Here is a 22,718-nt window from a genome sequence, read left to right as displayed (position 1 = left end):
GTTTCTCGTCGTTTTCGTAAAATGGAACTCAGTTGCCTCGAAAACTGCGATCCGTTTTTCGAAAATGTCGATTCATGTCAGGTCACATTACAATTCCCACTGTGGTATCTTAACAAGGGAGAGGTTTGAATTCGAAGTCATCAATTTTCACAAACATTTTGCTTTTGGTTATCCGTTGAAAACATATTAAAGGATCAGCATTTTTAAAACAAGCGGATGACAGTTTCAGTATTTTCTTTTTGGGCCTTAAAGGTTATCGGGAATGCATATTTCGAGAAAAGGGCCCTAGGTCTGTGCGGATTTCGCGAAATTCAACTGAGAAGACATTGATGTCGCTATCTTAACAACACGTGTAGATTAAAATGAAAGAAGGAAATAGAAATTTTAAAAAGAAGAAGAAATCGCAGTCAGTAGATATGTTCTTATTTCCTTTAAATAAAAATATCGAAAAAATGTCACCAGTCTTTGTAAGAAAAGAGATTTTTGCGAAGTGACTTTGAGCTGCTTTAAACTCTCTCGAGTAATCCCACGTTAAACTGTTTTGCCAGCAATGTTTCGCCAGTATAATTGGTAATGAGACACACATATCTGCACAGGAATTCAAAATAAAGAGAAAAGTTGAACTGGTTAAATTAAGAACTTATGGAAGGAAAATCGCTATTAGGAAAAAGCCGTATAAACTAACCGCGAAGTTATGTGAAAATCGAAAATTGGTGTCTTGAGCAAACTCATTTTTCGACGAGCTTAATTTTTTTTTAACCCATTTATTGAGTTTTTCTTCAATGAAAACAAAGATAGAATTTAGGAAGTCAATTTTCGTTCAATTTGCTCCACTGTGGTCAACAAAAAATAGTCATCGCAAAGAGCACGAAGCATAACACACAGGAGGTATACTATTATCCTCAAAGATTCACACCACACAGCAAGAACAATGTAAACTTTTTATTTTCACCATTATTGACAAAAATGATAGATTAAGTAAACTAAACTTTACACCAAAGCCCGTATTGAGCGCATAAAAATACCCAAATGGAAAAGTTTGATCATAAAACATTTATGAAAGGAAAGAAAGGAAGTTTACTTTAACTCGCGTTCTTGCCTGTTACATTGGGCCAGATTTCACACAAAATATCAAGGTGATTGACACACGGAGAGCTGTTTAGTTCCGATTGAGATTTCTTTGAGTTTAACTGCACTTTTTTGCCACGACAGCTAAGAGCTAGCTTACATTATTCATGTAAATTGGTCAAGCCGAGTTAGAAGACACATCAATCTGGAAGATTTTTTGACATGTTTTCCTCTTGCGGTGCAAGCATGCATGCGGGCGGGCTAAATGCACGAAAAATATATATCACTAAGCAAATGATGCGTAATTCGCGTCAAAAATAGCCTTTGAAACTTCGTGAACCTTTAACCCCTCTCACTATAGCTCTCTGATATTGCTACTTGTATCGTATTAGTGTATCTTAGTTCGTTGTACATCGATCGACGGAAGAATACAAAAGTAGTTGTACTCGTTTTTATCGAAGGACGACCGCATAATAAACGTTTCATCCCTTTTTTTCATGCGGAATATGAGACGGATGAGTAAAGCCAAACATAATTTGGCTGTCCCGAAGACCGAAGAAGCAGGGATACAGTACAATTTCAAAGAGACTCAGATAATTACAAAACACTGTGGCACTCACTGGTTTGCGGAGGTCAAACAGCCTTTTTTTCTCAAATTAAGCGGATACCCATGATTTGTGTTTTTTTTTTCAACAACCTCACTTTTATTAAGCCAGTTGTCTTACCTGATAAATAGCGGAAATTATCAGCATGACAAATATGAAATTGCTAAATTTACGACCATATCAAGACTGAGTCATGGGTCTTAATGCCAAATTATAAACCTGACTTTTTTTTGTTATAAAGGTTTCAGTTCCCGCAACACTTTTTCTTTTAAATCATCAGCACTCTTTTTATATTTATCTTTGCAGGCCTTCATCGGGCGACTTTTGGCTTTCTACTGAATTAGCAGTGTTTATCTTTAGAGCAATTTATTGGTTGAAAGCCTCTTTGAACCGTTCATCAGGTCTTCTTTAGTTTTATAATTCTATTAAGCCTAATGCTGTTCCGATATTTCTTTAGATATTCTCAATCGGCTCCAACTGTCGACTTGTTTCCCAGCCCATTTATTCAACGGGTGGAATTATTGACTCAACTCGACTTATTCACTCGACTTATTCAATAAGTAAATTGGTGCTTCGTATTAAACACACATATTTGACCATACCTACTCTTTTGATAACTTTCCTGCCTATGAATGTTGATCAATTCTTTGTACTAGAATTTATGATCCCTTGTGACTTGAAAGAAATTAAAGAATCTATTCTAAAAATGTTTTTTCAAAGATTTTTGCATGTGTAGTAAAGGTCTATAATCTATAATTTTCTGTCTGAAAGCAAAGCTAACGGCCGTACTGGGCTTACTTCAAGAACCAGTCCTCTTTAAGAGAACCTACTTTGGCAAAATGTATCTTTAAGAGTTTCATCTGACAGACAAGTTCATCTCCCATTTCTTTGCTTGTAAATGAAGCAAGCAAGGTCACTTCCGTATGTTTGCAATATTATCCAGTAGTTTAAACCACGTGTGCTTGGATAACGCAGCCTAAGGTACCTCTTTCCTCAGCTGTTGCCGTAGTTTTGTGAGAGTTTCTTGCCAGCTCTCTGACCTTATACTGTTTTGCCCTCTGGAGGCGACACCTGGCTTTGACCCCAAATAAGCAGAAAATGCTGATGAATCAGAGCTGACAGTGTAACCAGCCGAAGCATTCGTTGCCATTCCTGACCCGTAAGAAGCAAGCGGTGAATTGTGGTAGGCTGAAGAAAGTGTCGAAGCTGCAGAATAATCTCGACTGCCGTGTAGGCCTACAGATGGGTATGATCTCACGGATATCGGGCTGTATAAGTATGGAAAATCGTAAGACCCCATAATACTGTCTATCGCAAAGCTTTTTTTTGTTGGGCGAACGTAAGTTAAGGTAGGCAAGCTGGGATGCAGTCGACCGTCATCAGTTCTATAAGGAAAGAAGGATGGATGCGTAGAAATAGAACCCAGTCCCCGAAAGTAAGCTGAAGAACTGCCTCCAAACTTCAAAGCGTTGCTTCTTCGCACACGCCGTCGAGCTCTTCGACGTCTGAAGTCGCCGTTGGCAAAGTCTTCCAGGTTGGCGGGATGTATAGCCCAGTAATTTCCCTTGCCATTTTCGCTCCGACCTGCTTTGATGAAGCACTCATTCAGAGAGAGATTATGTCTGATGCTGTTCCTCCAGCTCTTGTCTTTGTTTCGATAATACGGAAAGTTTTCTGAAATATAATGGTAGATATCTCCAAGAATCATCTTCTTGCTTGGATTGCTCAAAATCGCCATAGCAATCAAGGCAATGTAGGAGTGGGTTGGCTTTACATCTGGGTCGGCGCTCTCTGTTTTGCTTGAATTCTCCGGCGATTTGAGCCGTGTTTCTCGCTCGGGCTCGTCCTCCTCTAGCTCCAGGTCCAGCCCCATATTCTGTTTGTATTCTTCACTGAGCACATTTTCTGATTTCCCTCGTTCAGTTTTAATGTCTTCAAGGTCTGTATTTGGGGAGGAACCCTCTATTTCGCAGTGCTGATCAATAATCATTGGCGAAAGTTGGCGGTAGACAGAAATATCAACACTTTTCTCGGTTGTAAACTCGGTCATGTTGATCGTTCGCATTTACTCTCTGTGAAATTATCCTTGTCGTGTTGCGAACTTTATACAACTCGCTAAACGAGATTATGAATTAATAGCTTAGTTGGCCTTGTCAAACAAATACGTACCGTTTCAAACAAAAGAATCCAATTGGTTTTAGCTCAGTGACATGTATTTATCACCACCCATATGTATGCTTATATTGACCTCACTGTAATTTGCGTTGTCTCCGCCTAAACAAAAGCCAACAATCAAGCAACTAAATTAAGTTGAACACGGCAAGAAAAGGCGATGAAATTTGCAGCAACCGCGAGCTGTAAGCAGAGAAACTTCTGGCCTTCGAATAGAATTTCTGTGCTCCTTCACTTGATCCGATAAATCAGTTTTATGGTGTAAAATTTACAGCGTTTCATTCAAGTTATTCTTGACTGTTAAGTTCTTTTATAGACAAAGTGATTAAGGTAATTGCGAGTACCGCCTCTCTCGCCGAGTTGTGCAGACCACCTGGTCAGCTCTCCAGAAGTAAGTAGCTCTTCTTTGATTGGCCAAGATCTCCATTGGTTTTAAAGACGTCAGCAATTCTAAAGAAGGGAAACGTTTATTCAATAAATGTTGCTAAAAACAGTTGACTTGCGTCTAGTTCAACAAACATTTAACTGACATAAAAATGGGTCGTTTTAACATCGTAATTCATTCGATTATGTAACATATTAAGGCACTTTTTCAGAAAAATTAAATTCAACTATGACCCAAACAATCCTCAAAGTTTTGGCTGGTGCTAGTGCAAATAAAATACAATTTCATTCTGTGTTCAGTTGATAAACAGTAAATTAATCACCAAGAGTAGTGAGTTCGACCAACTTTTTTCACGTTTTAAATGTAAGGTCTATCACTGACTGATAATACATACCGGTAGGTCAATGTTGATTGTATGTCCTGTCGCTTCTAAGACTTAAAGCAAAATGAAATTGATATGAAATTAAATTCCGAAGAACTTAATTTGAAGTATCGATCTGAACGGTTCAGTTGGCTGATAATCATTCAGTGAAAAGGTTGGCTACCATCATGGCAAATGCATCAAACACAATGTTTAGACTCCTAAATGTAAAAAAGTCAGAATCATATTTGTATTTCAGAAAATAACGAAGTAATATGGCTGAAATATTGAAAAAAATACTTGCTTTCAAAATTCTGTAAACACTATTTGAGGAGATCACTGAGAGAAATTAAATTTATGGAGCTTGTTCTTTTGAGAATTGACGTATTCGCAGTTTGTGCTAGCCGTTTTGAAAAAATGTATCTTTTTTATGTTAGATCAACTTCAAACAAATTAAACCCCCTTTAACCCTGGGGGATTAAATAGTTTTTATGATCTGATAAAGCGATAACAATTTCGGCAACCAACGTACAATAAACTGATTAGTCTCTGCTAAAAGGGCCTTTCTACCGATCTTTTTCCCTGTCTAATGAAAACCGAGTTAAGTCACACCATTAAGGTATAATTTCATTTGGTTTGGCAGGCTTACTAAAACGAAAGAACGCCACATTCGAACTACTGGCAGCCTAAAAAGAAAACATTCTGCTTAATTAAAAAGATATCAATAAATGTTATATTTCCCAAATGGCGACTAATAAACCACATCTCTTTCGATGAGCTAAGTTTTCGCCATCACGTCGCGTTTGAAAATTTGTTGATCTCAAAAGTTACCAAATGTCAAAGTGAAATTCCGGCTAAACCATGTTTTGGAACACCCCATCATTTTATCCTACGAACGAAGTTTTTATTTTTCGTTTTTTCGAAAAACTGAAATTGTTAATTTCAATTTGGCTTAAGCTAAAATATTCCATTTTGCGTTTATTAACCAGAAAACGATGGATTTTTATCAAAGTAACTGATCAATAAGTTTTGTATACAGACGTTGCTTTGCGAATAATGCGGATGCATCCAATGACAGAATTTTCCTGAAGCTGCGCTCGGCATACCACAATATAACATGTACATTTAACTTCGTTTTGTGCGCAGCAGGACATCTGAAAACACAAAGATCAGTTTTGATAGATATACAGCTGGTAGCAACAGAGTTTATGGAAAGAGCAGGGTAGTTTGTCCTTACAGAACAATGATTGTTCACGGTGTGTGGCAAACAACGGATTCATTTGACAAGTTTGCTTTTGTATTTTCCCAGGAATTAAAAATGCTCAGCTTCGAGAAAAAAATAAAACAAAAAAAAAAACAAAAAAAAAAGCGCTCGACGATACATAGGTCTAGTCATGCTCGGTATTTTCTCAGTATATTTTTGCTTGCTCTGCTAATGTCACCAAAACCCTTCAGCAGCACAACTGGTAGCAATAAGCGACCTCTAGCTAAAAGGCACTCTTTTTCGACAAAAAAATAATGAAATGTCATCTGTTCAGTTGTGCACGTTTTGTTTCATGATAAATATTTTTCACATTACAGTCCCCTTTTGCGGCTTTATACGAGATAAATTACCCCAGCTTCCTTTACAGACATTTTAAGTGAATTATTTATTGACATTAGAAAAGTCGTTTGGATGGTTTTGTCGCAGTCTTTAGTCAGGGTTAATGCGCTCATGGCAAAATCGTTCTCGACAGTTTCGCCACTTCAAAGAATGTAATTTACCTCGAAACGCCGGTAATTTAGCAAGTGCGCAAGATTTAACGATTCCTCGTGAAAGAAAGAGATACTGTTCAATTCTTAAGCTATATTGGGAGATCTGGCGAAATACTGACAGTTCTTGATTAATTGGCTCAATCTAGGTTATTAGCAACTTGTTATTGTCCGTTTCATTACATTGTCATTGTTTTTGTAATCTGAAAGAGGCAGGTGACAGAAAATTAAGGCCGATCGAATGCCTTTCCATGGAATATCGAGTTTTCCAATGCAAAAGAGAAAAACTTCTTTTGTTAAGTGATATTTAATTTCTTCCCTTTTTGTCTTGTTGTCCAGTAAATCCGTGAAGAATCAATGAAACCAAGAAAAGACACTCTTTCGAGCGCAAACGCTGCTAAAAACATTCTAAAAAAGCGGTTGTACTCAATGATCTTCAATTCCCTGCTTTAAGCTCAATTTTTCTGCTCAAATTATGGCACCGACGCACGGATTGTTTTATCTGATATTCAAGTATACTTTTTCTGCATTGTTTTATTATTCTTCTTAAGGTTTCATAATTAAATAATTCAACTCTAGCAATATCGTTTTCACTCGATAATGCGACATCTAGATCATTGACAACTGAACGCTCCGGAACTTCTTTAAATTTCGGTTTGTATAGTAAACGCCCAAATCTCGTTAAGCGAACATATTGTTTCCGTGGTCCAGTGGGAAGTACATATGAAAGAAATAATATACATATCCAAAAAGCTATACGTTTTATGAAGAACATACGGATTAATCACAATTAGATTGCTTTCATTCTTTACCGGTTTGTTCAGCGGAATAAGGGAAACAATATTATTGGAGGTGTTGCTATTTCACACCAATTTTTTTTTTGCAGTAAGCGTGTGGTGGTTGACACTAATTTTACCCGCTGCGTAACTAGACGGTAAACAGTCATCATTTTCAACTCTATTTCTCTCAGTTTTATTGAATTGAAAACGAAGATTGAAATGTTGAGCAGCGTCACAAATGTATATACTTTTCCGTATATATTTCCCTTCTTGGGTGAAAAAATAAATTGAGTAAAGATATTAAAAGTGAGGGGACAAAATTAATTTTAAAGTCAGTTTAAAATATTAGGGTTAGTTTTTGTTTTTTCTTGGTCATCTTGATCCCATGCGCCTTTTAATTAATATGCATATGAAATGTTTTTGAATAATTGATCCATTCGACATCAGTATTTCTAGATCGAAGGCTTCTGGTTTTACAACAAAATAAAAAGATCCTAAAGTACCTCTTGACTTGATTCATTTCTCTCCTATTCATTACACGATATTTCTTATACTTAAACGATCTCTCTGCTGTATCCCGGAAACTTGATTTTTCCACTTGGATATTATTGCTACCTAGAAACCAACTCTCAAGCTATGGAAAGCGGTTTTGAGCGAGTGAAAAACTGCTGCTATCTGAATCAATCTTAGATACATACACTGCTTTCCCTATTTCTTCCCTTCTTTGTCTTCCCACCCACACGATTATTACTACAGATTAATTTCGTTTTATGCAACACAGTGTGGCGAGAATATTGGCCCATCCTAAATTACCTTTAACCTCTGTCGTCTCAGAAACACGGCATTGAAACTATACTTAGTTAATGTCAGCTCTTCTTATTTTTCGTCAAAAACCGATAAAATTAGAAATTAACTGTATTACATTTATATTACCTGCACAAACAACTATCGATGTGAATTTAGATGCTACTCAGTGTACATATTGTTAGACAAATAAAATAACCGTACCTCCTTTACTTATCCATGGCCAAGTCTTTTCAAAATGCAAAATCCACCATTCCCACTTCAAACTAACCAATGAGAGTAAAACTATCTCATAAAAGTTTCCCCTTGAAAACCAAGCTAAAAACTGCTAAAAGTATCACTGAACTCATTCTCTCTAAGAATTGCCAACCACACGATGCATGCAATCGGACTTTGCCCCTTTAACAAGTTCCAACGCTCTTGGGTTCTTTTTGCAGTTGCCAATATTCATGCCTCCTCAAATAATTACTCATCCTCTGGAAATAGTGATTCCATGTTTAATGAAACGAAACGAAACGGTATCGCTTATATCATATGAAACTTGAAACAACGTTTTGTCATATCGCAAGGTGAAATTTTTCCCGCCAGTACATCGGTGAATTTCCTCTTCCTGTTTACCTAAACTGGTCTTCACCTCATTTTGCACCGACCCTAAGATGCATTTAGAAATGTTTACATGGAAACTGCACCATGTAAATGCATATCATAATCATCATTATTGTTATCATTATTGTTATTTAGATGATTCGTTATCTCTTTCGTCCAACGTGCAGATAACGGACTGTTTCAATCAAGAGTTGCACATTTTGAGACCGGCTTTAACATCTGCTCTTGAGCGGCTTTTTTGGGGTAGCCAAAACTACTCATGGAAAGGCATTAGAATATCTTTAAATTAAAAGACTGTTTGTTGCGACGCTTGAGTCAGCAGCAAAAATAATTCGCTTGATGAGTTGTAAAAGATTTGCGATATTGTGATACTGATCGCATCTCGGCTAGAACAGGATAACGTGCTCTCGAAAACTGGAGTTTCTGTTAACAACCATTTCCCATTTCCTTTGTGTTGTTTCCTGTGAAGTAATCATTTGGTTTTGATTTTGTCAAGCAGTGGTTGAAAAAAAAAATTGCTAGAAGACAAAAAATAAAACTAGTAATAACTATGATAAACTAGTTGCATGGCAACGGGCGAGAGGACGTAACACTGAAAAAGTCAGAGTAGTAGGCAGAATCCGAACCAACAACCTCCTCCTTAACACCGGCCGATCAGATGCTTTACCCTTTGATCAACAAGAACTCCAATCCTTCCTATGGGTCTTATTTTTCAATTCCATTGTCGTCTCACCCGTTGCTAAGCAACTTGTTTATCATGTCACTTCCCACGCTTTACACCACTAACATCAATATTTGCATAAGTAATAACTATGTTCATTCTCAAACTCATACAATAGCGGCGAGTATAATATTTATTCTAATTGGGGAGACCACGTATCAAATCAGAATTAACTGAATAGAGTGTAATGTGAAGTGCTAGATATCTATCCCATATGAACCATGTGAGCGTTAGCCCTACTGATGGAAATGGCCCCTATACAAACGTTGGCCGTGTGTGGGGCCATTTCCATCAGTAGCGCTAACGCTCACATGGTTCATATGGGATAGAAATCTAGCACTTCACATTACACTCTATTCAGTTAACTCTGTTTAAAATATAAGTGCTACACGGCCAACGTTTGTATAAACGTAACCTTTCCTTGCACGTATCAAATCAGTTCAGCTGAAATTTTGGTTTCTGGCTAGAGGTGAAAACTGAAGTACCCTGCGAAAAATGTGTGCAAACAGCCGGAGTAGGGCTCCATGGGTGATACTAACCCTGATAAACCTGCGGGAGACCGGAGTGCGCTGTAAAAATGTCTTTGTTCCTTTTTCGTTACAACCTTGCAATTGCGCATCTCCCGCATTGCTAAAACGGAACAAAAACGAATATTTAGCAGGTTATCTTCAATGTCGTTTTGATTTTCCATCTCCAGATTTGATTTGATTTGATTTGCGTTAAATTTATTCGATTTCAATGTACCGTGTACCACATTAGTGCTCCAGTGATAGAAGACTAGTCATTTCAAGAAGTTTCATTATTGTTATTGTTACATCTGAAAACTGAATAATTAAATTTGTCTTTGTTTGTTTGTTTGAAACCGTTTTATTAATGTAGGTTGAATTTAGATTCAGTCAGTAAAAAGAGTAAAGCTAATGATGCAACGATATTATACGCAAAGAAATTTCCTATTGCATCAGTGGTTCGGTTGGTTGGGCATCTGGCAGTCATGCGGATCAACACTCAGGATCGAAAAATAACTAAGAAGAAAGTGCTGCCTTTGTAATTTAATCTGCTTATGGTTAGACACCCAAGTCTTCTTGAAACAGGACTAAAAACCGTAGGCTACGTCTCACAATTATCCTCTATGTTCGTAAGTTTCCCGTGGGACGTTAAAGAACGTTTAACCAACATACTGTTCGAGAACAGAAGGGGTTGATGTCCTCGGTGTCGTGGCTGTCCTGTTTTCTCCCTCCAAAGCGGTTTATGGTGAAGTGAGGCCACCTAAGCAGAAACGAATATAAATCAAAAAGGGACTTTGCCGAGTGTTTGAAATTGTTGATGTATTCACATAATTTAAGGTGGCAATGTCTAACTCGAAAGCCTGTGCTACGGCTACTTTGGTCACTGCGCATAATTTTTGGGCCGTGTACTTTTTCTTTTTGTCTCTTTTGTAGTATGTAATATTGTATATCAACTATTGAAATAGCGTAAAAGAATAATTAAATCTGAAAGAATATGAGCCAAAAACAAAAAATTCAAATGCAAATGAAAAGCACGAATAACTGCACAGATAATTTTGACTTCACAAGACCATGAGAGTAGACTAGTTTTTTTTTTTTTTTGCACATAACATTGAGACCTTTAAAGTCTTGTGGGTTCTTTTCGTTCCAAAAGAATTAATTTTTGGACAAATTTTTGTGACACGGGACGAAGGTTTATTTTCGTTGTTTTCCCAGAAGACTAAAATGTACACCCATCGTAGGCGGCAGACACCATCTCAATACGACAAGTTTACCGCTGTAAAAAGAACGAAAACAGGCAGAATTGAAGCTCAAGTTTAACAAGAAATATCGTTCCTAAGCTAAGCCGCGCTGATCTACAGTATTTAGCTCTAAAATCCCGTTGACGATGGTTAACTTTCAATTGTTTTGCTGGGTACTACTATGCCAATAGTCCAAAAAATTCGACTTTCCAGAAGCTTGTCTCGTTAGTCCAGTGGATATCGGACTGGGGCACCCGGCCCAACTTCAATTTTCGGAAAATATCTGTTCGGAAGACGATTTAAGATCTAGAATTTTCGGAACATTTCATGATTTGGTGTAAAATTTCTTGCTTGCCAGCCTCTCCTAGGATTTTCGAACATCTGAAAATTGGTATAATTACCCATTTTTAACGGATTTTTACCCTAAAAGGTCACCTAGAATATTCTGGAGCATCTTTTCCGGCTGAAAATTTCGAAAAGGTAAGCTTTGATCCCTATAGTTTTCGGATCAATAGACTTTCAGCTAGGAAATCCGAACAGATGAAAAAATTTTAGGGGATAAAAATATGCCTATATCTACCGTTTGAATACGAAAATACGTTTGACAATGCTATGTTTAAGTGGTTTTGAACTATTATTTTATATTCTTGTTGGGTGCCCCTGATCGGAAACGTACTGCAAGGTAAAAAGCCACATGTGGATCCGAGTTCAACATCGCCTATTGTGAATCCTCTCAGCTTGTTTAAAATGTTTGTTTCGTTGAAGTAGATTTGAAGTCTATAGTAGACTGTATGTCGTGTAAATTGAATAAAAAGGGAAACGTATATACTTGCTAGCATGCAGTTCGGATCTTACCAGTTTGAGGGATTGAAACAAGTGACGACCTCGTAGTTGTGACTGGCGCACACTGTGCTACCGAGACACTTTCGCTCACTTTACACTAAGTAATCCTTCCAAAAATAACTGACCACAAGCGTTTGAGGCTCAGTTTCTCCTTGGCCACCATGTTGGTAAACCGGTGCTTCAAAGAGTTGTGTTGTAAGTATCGAGTTTTTTTGTGTGTTTAAATGATACCAAGGCATAGTATAACCAATATACTGGGGAAATGCTGTAAGAGATTCAGCTGGTTCATTGTTTTATTGGAAAAGCTTGGATGTCGTCTCGAACAAGCCAGCTGAAGTCGTGATAGAATATTGAAGCATATACAGGTTCATACAGAGCATCGAGTATTTTGAAAACGCTTGTCTTTTTAATGTGCGATAAACACTTTTGAAAACATTTTCAGTTCATTCTATTATATGTTGAGTAGTAATTCAGTTGTGGCAGTTGTCATGTTATGTGACACCCGGTGCGGGTTGTATTATTAATAATAATCATGATAACCGGCGCGGGGATGTTTCTTGCTCTAGTGAACAAATCCGTCAATGGCTGATGAACAGATAGCCTAAAAACTAGCACAATGCACTCTAAGCATGCAGAAAAACAAAAGTAATATGCACAAATAACTGCTAAAGACATTGGTAAAGGTCCAAACTAATTATGTAATTGACTAAAGCTTTGAAAAGGTCAACATGTGTACTGCTGAAAATGGGACACTATTCCACACAGGGATTGCGTACATGTCAACTCTCCTGGATTATCCGGGAGTGTCCTGGTTAATGAACGAATCTCCCGGTCTCCAGTACAGGCCACCAACTCTCCTGGATAAAAGTCAATTTGGACCTTTTCTCTGCTGTGAGCTAATATTTTAGTCCTAAATTATCCCAGAATCCACAAATTTCTGGTGTCTGGCTGTGCCAACTCGTGAGTGCATTTGCAGTGTATGCAGGATTTTAATACTATGGCTGTAGATTTTCTTGAATACAGAGCGATACAGTATGTCCAGGTTATTATTAATGTTGCAAAGTATCCGCAAATATTATTGTTGCTCCTCAAGTAAGGTTAAACAGCTGCTTTACTACCTTAAGCTAAAAATCACACTTACATTTATCTTTACCTTATTTACCTTGTCGGCAATAGATAGCAAATACTTAGACTTAAAGAAACACCTCGTGTTGGATGTCAAAATTGGGTGTGCATCTGATAGAGTGTTTTCACTTGATTTCATCAAATTCTAAAATCAAAGTTGCGAGGTTTTCTGAACTTTGTATTGATACCAGGTAAAAGATTACTTAGAAGTAAATTTTTTACCAGCTTTAGGCCATGTAGTGTTTTTCATTTTGAAAATACAGCATTTTAAATTTTTGCCTTATGTGACACCAAGACAGTAGCTGAGATAAAGCAGCTAGCTGCCTGGTTCAAAAAAACAGTTTCGCCTTGTGATTTTTTGGCAAATTAAGCATTACAAACTTTAGAGAACATGTTTATGCTCATTAAGTGCAGCTCACAAGCAAAAAGAGAGGGCTTTCATCACAAACTGAGCTCCAGATGTTTTGTTCATACGAGGCTGCCATATTAGTGACCCTCCGAGGAATGCCAACATGGCTTCTCGATACAAAGCTCTGTAAAACTGAGTGACATGTTGCGGCAAATAATGATCCACCAAACAGATTTGGAGGAGTTATTTATGTATTAGTCTTTTACGCCATTTCCTTTTCTTGGCTTCTTTCTTTGCTTAAACAGTTTCGGATTTTATTTTATATTGCGTGACAATGGAAGCATTCTATTATGGTCATTCCTGGACATACACTGTAAGTGCATACAGAAGCAGCTGTTACGCTATAAGCTCCTTGGATTCTGGCAAATTAAAAATTTTACAGGTCAAAAGATGAAAATCATACCTCCCATGGCCCACATTTTCAGGTGTACCATGCAATTCGATACTGGGGGTCCCCAGTCAAATGTTTTGTCGAAAGAGGGAAGGGGAAGTTAATTTAGGGGGTGTCAAATTCTTAGGTGATCCAATTCCTGGGGGTGGGGGAGAGGACTGCCTTCCTGCAATTCGATACTGGGGGTCTCCAATTTGTCTTTCCAAATTCTTTCCCTCCAACTCTTATATGATGATGCACTTAAAACAAGACATAGAAATTGAGTGACTGTATGTTAAATTGCACTTCATGTCTCTCAAGCTAGTTTGCAGGCACCCCATGCAAAAAAAACTCAAATTATCTGTTAAATTAATAAGACATCAGTGTGGACTTGACATGTGCACTCCTTTTTTTCATCTGTCTTTTAGGCTCAAGGCCGGCCATTGGACTAGCTGTTTCTAGTCAGGTACAACTAATTTCCATTTAGAGATAAAGGTTTGATCTTCATAATTTTTATTTAGCATTACATGTACCTTGTAGACTGAGTAACCACTTCCACTGCTTGATAATTGGGGAGCTTAGGCAAGTACAGTGATGTCAGCTACAGGAATGCCACAAAACAATGTGCTTCAAAAACAAAGGCTGTGCATGCCCTGCACATGCATTTTGGCACATTTCTTGTTTGTCATCGTTGTCCTGACAATGACTTATGCAAAATTTGGGTGGACAAACAAAGAGCATTATGGTGTTTTCTGCTTGGGCCAATTGTCATAATGATTCTATGAGAAGACTCTTAGTTTTCTTCTCTGTGTAAAGACAGAGTTTCAAATACAAACAACATTGTTTTAACCATTTCACCCTGGTGTGAGTTTCACCCAAGATGGTAAGGAACAAAAGAATTTGCGGAAGGTACTTTCTCCATCCTAGAACTATTGTGTGGTGTCTCAGGAAAGGAATTGGAAAACACAAACTGAGCATTGCTCCAAGACTTTCAAAAAATTTTGACACTATATTTTTATGCTTTAATGTGGTCATGTCTTTGCTATTGCAGAGAAATGTCAGTTACTTACCAAAGGCGGGACCTGGAGGAAGATCCTCATTTAGTGGAGTGGTTGCAACAGTGTTTGGAAGTACTGGGTTCTTAGGAAGATATGTCTTGAATAGACTGGGTATAACATCCATTTAGCTTGGTTTTTTTTCACATTTTAGTATTTTTAGGCAGCTCAGTCACTAACTTTCAATGACACCAGTGATTAATTTTTCGTACAGTGCCTTGTATGCATGTTGGCTTAATTAGTTAAACTTTGTGCATGCACTAAAAGAGATGAATCAGCCATTGCACAACCATACCATGTAAGGATCTGATTAAACACTTTCAGATACTAGACTATGGGCAGACATCAACTCTAATATTGAGCAGCATCCCCTTGCCTGTTTGCTGCCTCCTAAGAGGAAAAGAATTTTGAGGGAAAGGGGACACTAGTTTTTAATAGATGTTTATTTAGGTAATTATATTTAGCGATTTTTTAGTGATGACATAATTTTTTTATAGTTTTATATTTCTGATTGTAATTAAGAATGTTACTTTATTTCTTAACTAAGAAAGTGTATATTTGGTTGGGTGACCAACTGACAATCTCCCAGAGATGCATGCCTTGGATTGTTAGGCTTGCTTAGTGGTCAATATATCTGTGCCTCCGAACTCTGCAATTATATGTGGGGTGAGTTTCAGTCGATATCTCAACCCAACAACAGTTTTCTTACTCGTCAAAATCACATCCCAGCTGATTACATCTGGTTGCTCACCAACTGAGCTATCAGTGTCGCATTGTCACATACTTGATAAATATAGATGTGGAACCACAGCAGTCCAGAAGAGATGGAGGAAGAATTTGACACTGATAGTGGCGAAGATGAGTCATAAGATGACCTCCCGCTTTGGAAACCCCACCAATCAAATGGCTCCTTTAGGAGCCAACACATACCGGTATTAAAAGTTTATGACCAACAACTTATCCTTTGTGGCTTTGTGTTTTACTTGTCTTGTATGCAAATACTTGCGTACTTATCTTTCCTTTGAAGTCAATAAATTTTTCAGTTTGTGTTAAGCTCTTGGCTGTAAGCCGAGTACTCCCTTTTCCCTTGGATTTTAAGACAATTCAGACTAAACTTGTGTAAAAATCGCCTGGCTTATAGCCGATAAAATATGGTATGTTTGCACATATGAACCACATAAAGCCTTTCACTGGGGTGGCCATTTTTACGCTGAGCTCTAAATTTGAGCTTGCAATAATATAGTCATGTGATACTGGTCACATTGGCATACATGGAGGAGTGGGCATAGGTATGGACAGATGGTTGGACGGTCGCATGATGATGTCATAGCTAAAACCAAAATGTCTTGCATAGATGAGTTACCATATTTTCTTAACCATGGCACAGCACATGGAGCTCCGCTATGATAGAATACTAAAAGTGAAGATTCCAAAAATTTAAAACATCAAATTTTGAATCGTTGGTTCCAGCAAGTCTGTGTATATTAAATGAGACAATAATAATTATTATTGTCTTTGAAAGTAGAAGCGATGTGAAAGGTGATTTTTCCCTTTTTCTTGTTAGGGCGTGGTGGAAATCAGATAATTGTTCCGTATCGTGGAGATGAGCATGACTACAGACACCTAAGATTAATGGGGGATCTTGGACAAATGATGTTTTTCGTAAGGATGATTTGATGCTCTGATCTCAATCTAAAATAAAGCAAGCAATAATTAACAACATCCAGGTCCTCTTTAACCCATTGCTTTCTTAGAGTGACAGTCTTGTAGATTTCACTCTGTCCCATGCTGTCAGTGGGACTGGTTTAGTGGTGAAAGGGAAACCTCTTGTAGGGGCTTCCTCTATGATGAGCAAAATCATCTGCATTCAGAGCTTTGATTTTGTGCTCAGTTAAACCATATACTCATTTGTAACCTACAGTACTGTCATCCATTTCGTGCAAAATTCAGTAGTTGGTTACTTCATGTTTGACAAGACTTTATTTTAACACCCTAAACTCAGTTAGAATAGCTCAGTGAATACACTATACTTTCTTTGCGTATACGGGCCAGTTTTGTAATTTTTTTCTTTCTAATGTAAGTCTGAATTCCTGTGTTCTGTTGTTAAGGTGCCAATTATTGTTTCTGTGGTTAATATATGTTTGCCATGTTTATAGGATTATAATCTCAAAGATCCTGAATCAGTGGCCAAACTTGTGAAACACTCGAATTGTGTCATCAATTTGATTGGCAGACAATATGAAACAAGGTGAATTAAAGGAAGAAATTAAGGCTTTGGTCTTGAAAGAAAGCATCAGGTTGATGAGCCTTCCCATTTTGCATTATAGTGTATTTTCTCAGGGGTGCTGTGGGTTTAAATTCCATTTTCACTACTATTAAATTTTGTCCTTTGAGGTCCTAAAATTTAATCCCCCACACAACATAAGTTTGTAGTCTACTGTTTCTCCCACCAGAGTCGCACTGTATATGGCCAAAAAACCTTAAGCAAAACCTTGTGTACAAAACTGATGTATCAAGTTTGATTTGTTCAATGGGTGAGGGAACAGTTTTTGATGGGTAGCTAAACCAAGTAATAGCGAAAGGCTGTGAAGAAGGAAAAGGACCAACTTATCTGTACGATGTAAATTGTAATGAAATTTGATTTTTTTGCAGAAACTTCTCCTTTGATGATGTCCATGCCACTGGTGCTCGCGTTATTGCAAAGGCTGCTAGAGAAGCTGGAGTAAAACGCTTAATTCATGTGTCTGCACTCAATGCCAGTGAGAAAAGCCCTTCTAAGTTCCTGCAGTCCAAGGTCAGTGAAAGAGTCCAGGATTGTTTTTTTAAAGCCATTTCCTTGTTACCGTACTTATTCAGCTATAAGCCGAGCGATTTTTACACAAATCCTCACTCAATTTGGGCAAATTTGAAGCGGTAGAAGGGGTCTCGGCTTATACCCGAGTATTTTTGATAAAAAGAATTTTCTCAGCAAATTAAAACAGTAACAAATGAACGTGTATTCACTTACAAGCCGAACTAAATTACTTGTAAAATGAAGAGAAGTTGTTGTTGGTGTAATATGGATTTTTATTACTTGGTGGCTCGTAAAGGAGCCGTTCGTGTTGTTGTGTAATCCGGATCGATCTTATTGCTCGTCTTCTTCCTTCCTGTCTGTCTCAAATTCGTTGTCCAATTCCTCGTCTTCACTTTTTTTTTTTTGTTCTGGAATATTCTCGTCGAAGACTACATCGTCTTCTGTGCCGTCGAGTGCATTATAGAGGTGAAGTCTTGAACGAACGCCTTCCCATCTCCTCGGGAATATCACACCAAGCCTGGTTTACCCATCGAAGGAACGAGGAATCTGGGAACGAGATTGCACCATATCACAGATCGTGTAAACAAGCTTGTCACATGACACCATAGCAAACTTGAGACGAAAACACAAGTGGATTTCTTCTTGTAGCGACATTTTCCAAGCAAAAAAACCGTACGGATTAAAGGGAAAATCTTACCTTGAATTCTTTGCTGTGACAACCACGCCAAAGCTCGGGATATGCTCCCTGATACGCTCCCCGTTGAACAGATTGTATTTTAAATTACGAAAATTCCATAGTCAATAATACACATCAAGACCTAAAATGGGTCTCGGCTTATAGCCGAGTATTATGCATTTACAATTTGTGTCAATCAAGTTGATTTTTTCCGTAAGAAGTTTGGGGTCTCGGCTTATAGCCAAGCTCGGCTTGTAGCCGAATAAGTACGGTATCATAAGAACAAGTGACGTGCACCTTGGACTTATGCTGTTTATGGGGAGAATAGGCTCTTTGCCATGACTGTGTCTGATGATCTTGTCAATTATAAATAAATGGTTGTGTTTCGAAACAGATGCCTGAAATGGAAAGAGCATGATGAAATTACCAGTAGTAAGATATAAATCTTCAGGCCACTGACATTTACTAGTAGGTGAGCGATTTTATAGTGATTTTAATGCTTGAAACATTAACTGCGATTTATATGGAAAACAGCTACTGGATAGCAAGCTTTGCCATCCAGCACACAATATTCTTTTACATTTTTCAAACTTTCAAACCACTCCAAAATCACGCACTCAAAGGCCTGGCCTCTATTTTGTACCACGACGATTTTGTATGATTGGCAAGGTCATGTGAATACGGTCATGCAAAGGGCCTATAGCCACATTTTTGTGTCATAAGACAGTAGTTTAAGTAATTTACTTTGTTTTTTGTCCCTAAGGGAGGGGGGGGGGGGGGAATAACCGTAAGCTCGCCCTTGTAATGCCAGTATGTCAGTGCAGCCACTGCTACCCTCCTTTGCCGATGATGGAGATTGCTTGTGCAGATTCTTCTTGGTCCTGATTTCACCTTAGTAGCAGCCTCCAAACAATCGTGGAAATCCTATATGCCTGTAACTTTTCATTTCTGTCCCTCTGTGTTATAGGGCACACTTCAGTTAGTCCATAGTAGCCTGTTGCAGGCTCCCAGATAGTCAGGAAAGTAAAAAGCAAAAAGTGTGGGGAAAAATCACATGGGAGCGTGGGTCCTGCCTTGCCTTAGCTCCAGCTCCCACACATTTTCTGTTGTTCTGCTTCTTGCTTTCCCGACTATCAGCGAGGTTGGAGCAGGCTAATTCCGTAGATAGCAACAGCTGTTTTGCTTTTGTCAGGCTCGTGGCGAGGTTGCTGTCAGAGAGGAATTTCCAGATGCTACCATCATGCGACCTGCAACCTGTTTTGGCCATGAAGATCACTTCTTGAACTACTATGCTTGTAAGTTGTTATGTGCAAGAGTGAGCCCAGCCCTTAGAGAGTGTGGTAATTTTCAAATCAGGGATTTGAGAACTTTGGCTGATTTGAAATTTCAAGAACAATAAATAATTATATTGTAACATCCAAGGAGTAATTCCCCCATTCGCTCCTCAGGCAACCTAGGACGCCCCCATTTGTAAAATCATCTTGCGGTAGACAGAGTAACATCTTAAGGACGGTGCCTACTATTGCTATTGCGCATACGTTCTGCGCATCTCGAGATACTCGGGTTTCCTATCGGTGATGCTTACTAACACAGAAATATTTTTGCGCGGTTTAAAACTATCCGGAGTAAGTAGATCTTAGTAAGTACTCTTGGTATCCAAAAAGAAAATTGGGGATAACCATGCATTTTTGAGAGATAATTAAGCTTCCATTTGAGAAAGAACGCCATACATTGCTTTGTATTTTAAAGCTTTTTACAACTATGATTCATGAATTATCTTTAAAAAATGCGTGGCTACCCCCAATTTTCTTTTTGGATTTCAATAACACTTGTTAAGATCTACATTTCCTGTATAATCACACACCGGAGCAAAAGTATCTTTAATTAGTAGGCAACGTCCTTAAGTGTCGCTTCCAGGTGTCACTGGGTTAATAGAAATTCCTTAACCCCTTGGCATCCAAACCATTCTGAACTGGCCAGACTTATTCTGTCCAACGCCAGACGATTTTACTTGTCAATAGAGAACCCCCCCCCCCCCCCTTCTCCGGGAGTCAATGGGTTAACATATTTTGTGCATACCATATTGAACAGTCTTTTTGATTACACTAGCAGTCACATTACATAAAACATCAGACTCTCAGAATCAATTAACCAAATAATGGAGCATTTTTTTGTTATTGATACGATTAAAAGGCACTAACTTAACTGGTGTAATTTCAGATCTTAGGAAACTTCCACTTGGAATCCCACTTATTGATGGAGGAATGAAGACAACTAAAGTCCCTGTCTATGTTAGTACATTAAATATTATTATTTTTCCATAGGCCATTATTTAAATGTGATGCAGTAATAACGTTTTATTTGTCTCATGTTTGTTTTATCTGCAGATTGCTGATGTAGCTCAGGCTGTCGTGAATGCTATACGTGAAGATGACAGCATTGGACAGACATTTGAACTTGTTGGGTAAATATTATTGTCTTATTTGTTTTTTTATTTTTGTCTTAGTAATAACATTTGACCAACTTTATCTGTCTCTCTTTTACAATACATAATGTGAATGATGATGATGATGATGATGATGATGATGATGATGATGATGATAACAACAACAACAATTGATACAGTTGAGTATCCCAGAAAGCAGGGATGGCACAGTGGTGAAAGCACTAAATGTCTCCAACCAAATATGCAGCCCTGGTTCAATTGCGATACTCGGCATCATATGTGGGTTGAGTTTGTTAGTTTTTGTTAATGGTGGGAAGAAAGGTCAACCAACATCAGGGAGGAGGGTTTGGCAATTTGACTGTATGGTCTTCCCTGAAAGATATAGCCAGCAATGCCCTGATGCATCGCCAGGGACAACATTGTATTACCCAACATTGTCCAATTTTGTGATGTTGCAAAGTACGGTAGTACATGTAAGTCTAAGAAACAGTTTTTTCATCTGGGACATGGAGTCTTTTATAACAGAAATATCAGCTCTGTCACAGCATTTTTAATTTGTTAAAAATGAAAAAATTCTGGCGTGCACAAAACTTGAACCCAAACTAGCAATGACTACATGCAATTTCGACAGTACAGTTCATTTTGTTTTCTTTCAGCCCAGAGGAATATTACTTGTTTGATGTATTGGATTACACCTATCGATTGATGAGAAGAGAGTTGCCACATTACACCATGCCAAGAAGCATTTACAAGTAAGTCTTATGAGTATAGCGCTGAGATATCTCTCCTCTAAACAATAGATGCATAACCCTAACAATTAGAAAAGTCAAACTCAGGTGCAAAAGTTAGAAAACGTAAACAGTTTGAACCCAGGAGTCATATCATAATTAAGTAAAGTACGATCTAACCCGGGTGAGTGTAGTCTTGAGAAGGACTGTTTGAGATGACAGTTACGTTCCACAACCTGAGTGTACAAGTCTTCTTCAGAGTCAAGTGATTTGTGTAACGTCAGTAGATACTATAAAACGAATATGTTGACCAATGACATCTACGACCAGAGTATTTATAGCGTCTACTAACGTTATGCAAATCACTTGACTCTGAAGATGACTTCCACTCAGATTGTCGAAATGTCAGTCAATGTCATCTCAAACAGTCCTTTTCAGGAGTGCACTCACCGGGATGAGCGTACTTAACTTAATTATGAAAGTTCTAAAACGTAACAATATTTGCTGTAACTAAAATGCTTGAGGTGCAGCTTTCTATGTAAGCAGCTGCACCAACCCTTAAATTTCCTTTCTTACTAAGACTTTAGTCGGCGAGTATTCTCAGCAAGTAGGCTAAAACCACTGATAACAGATTCAGGGCTTTTTGAAAGAAAGTGGTCGCTAATCCATGTATTAAATACACTTAAACACAAGATTGTCTTGCATTTATTACATTCAGTGAAATCTTGACTTTGTTCAGTTTCATCAAGGATAGAATCCTTTCAACAAAACCTAAAAATTAATGTCTGGTTTAAACCTCCGTAAAATTATTTTTATCAAGAACAGGAGATGTGACAAGCCTTTTTTGTACTCTAGAAAACAGGTACTGGTGCATGTTTCTTGCCTGCAATATATTGTCAGGGGAATCCTATTATGTCTAGTCATTAGTCTGTGAGGCCTTTTAATGAATTTTCAGAAAGCTTGGTGGGAATTTCTCAAATCTTCCTTCCATCCTCTCTTTGTACCTGTTTTGGTCTGTGTAGGTGTTTGTATTTTTGCTGGTACCAACTGAATGACTGGTTTACTTTGCAGTTTGATTGCCTGGGCCATGGAGCAGTCCATTTGGAGTCCTCGTCTCACAAGAGACATGCTCTTTAGGGTACGTTAGACTGTCAGTCACCAAATGTGACTATTATTTTTATTAATTTGAAGCTTTTTACGGGCTGTTTCTTTTTAGACAACGATTCATGAGAACCAAATTACATGTCAGCTAAAGTAGGTTCAAGTAATTTT

At 37.9% G+C, this 22,718-nt stretch overlaps 2 protein-coding genes across 4 annotated transcripts in view; one reads left to right on the top strand and one right to left on the bottom strand.

The window, feature by feature from the left end:
• Window positions 1-970: 970 nt before the first annotated feature.
• LOC137988770 (forkhead box protein D1-like) lies at window positions 971-11,918 on the bottom strand. 3 transcript variants are annotated; one of them, XM_068834728.1, is made up of 5 exons: window positions 11,856-11,918; window positions 10,432-10,519; window positions 9,793-9,883; window positions 4,625-4,665; window positions 971-4,295 (listed from the first exon to the last, which is right to left on the bottom strand). In XM_068834728.1, exon 5 carries the CDS (start codon window positions 3,736-3,738, stop codon window positions 2,650-2,652), a length of 1,089 nt encoding a protein of 362 aa, XP_068690829.1. In that variant the 5' UTR covers window positions 3,739-4,295; window positions 4,625-4,665; window positions 9,793-9,883; window positions 10,432-10,519; window positions 11,856-11,918; the 3' UTR covers window positions 971-2,649. The 3 variants fall into 3 exon arrangements, with proteins under 3 accessions (XP_068690829.1, XP_068690834.1, XP_068690839.1); XM_068834733.1 differs by lacking the exon at window positions 4,625-4,665; XM_068834738.1 differs by lacking the exons at window positions 9,793-9,883; window positions 10,432-10,519; window positions 11,856-11,918 and adding an exon at window positions 8,131-8,564.
• Window positions 11,919-11,989: 71 nt separating this feature from the next.
• Window positions 11,990-22,718, top strand: part of LOC137992149 (NADH dehydrogenase [ubiquinone] 1 alpha subcomplex subunit 9, mitochondrial-like) — an 11,469-nt gene continuing 740 nt past the window's right edge. Inside the window, exons 1-11 of the mRNA XM_068837282.1 lie at window positions 11,990-12,038; window positions 14,176-14,213; window positions 14,799-14,916; window positions 16,367-16,464; window positions 16,959-17,050; window positions 17,455-17,596; window positions 19,465-19,567; window positions 20,493-20,563; window positions 20,660-20,736; window positions 21,375-21,470; window positions 22,518-22,584. Of these exons, the coding sequence (XP_068693383.1) occupies window positions 12,005-12,038; window positions 14,176-14,213; window positions 14,799-14,916; window positions 16,367-16,464; window positions 16,959-17,050; window positions 17,455-17,596; window positions 19,465-19,567; window positions 20,493-20,563; window positions 20,660-20,736; window positions 21,375-21,470; window positions 22,518-22,584 (936 nt within the window). The 5' untranslated portion in view covers window positions 11,990-12,004. The remainder of the gene's footprint in view (window positions 12,039-14,175; window positions 14,214-14,798; window positions 14,917-16,366; window positions 16,465-16,958; window positions 17,051-17,454; window positions 17,597-19,464; window positions 19,568-20,492; window positions 20,564-20,659; window positions 20,737-21,374; window positions 21,471-22,517; window positions 22,585-22,718) is intronic.

Source organism: Montipora foliosa, chromosome 2 (genome assembly GCF_036669935.1).
Source record: "Montipora foliosa isolate CH-2021 chromosome 2, ASM3666993v2, whole genome shotgun sequence".
Lineage (NCBI taxonomy): Eukaryota > Metazoa > Cnidaria > Anthozoa > Scleractinia > Acroporidae > Montipora > Montipora foliosa.
This window is presented reverse-complemented; position numbering and strand designations above follow the sequence as displayed.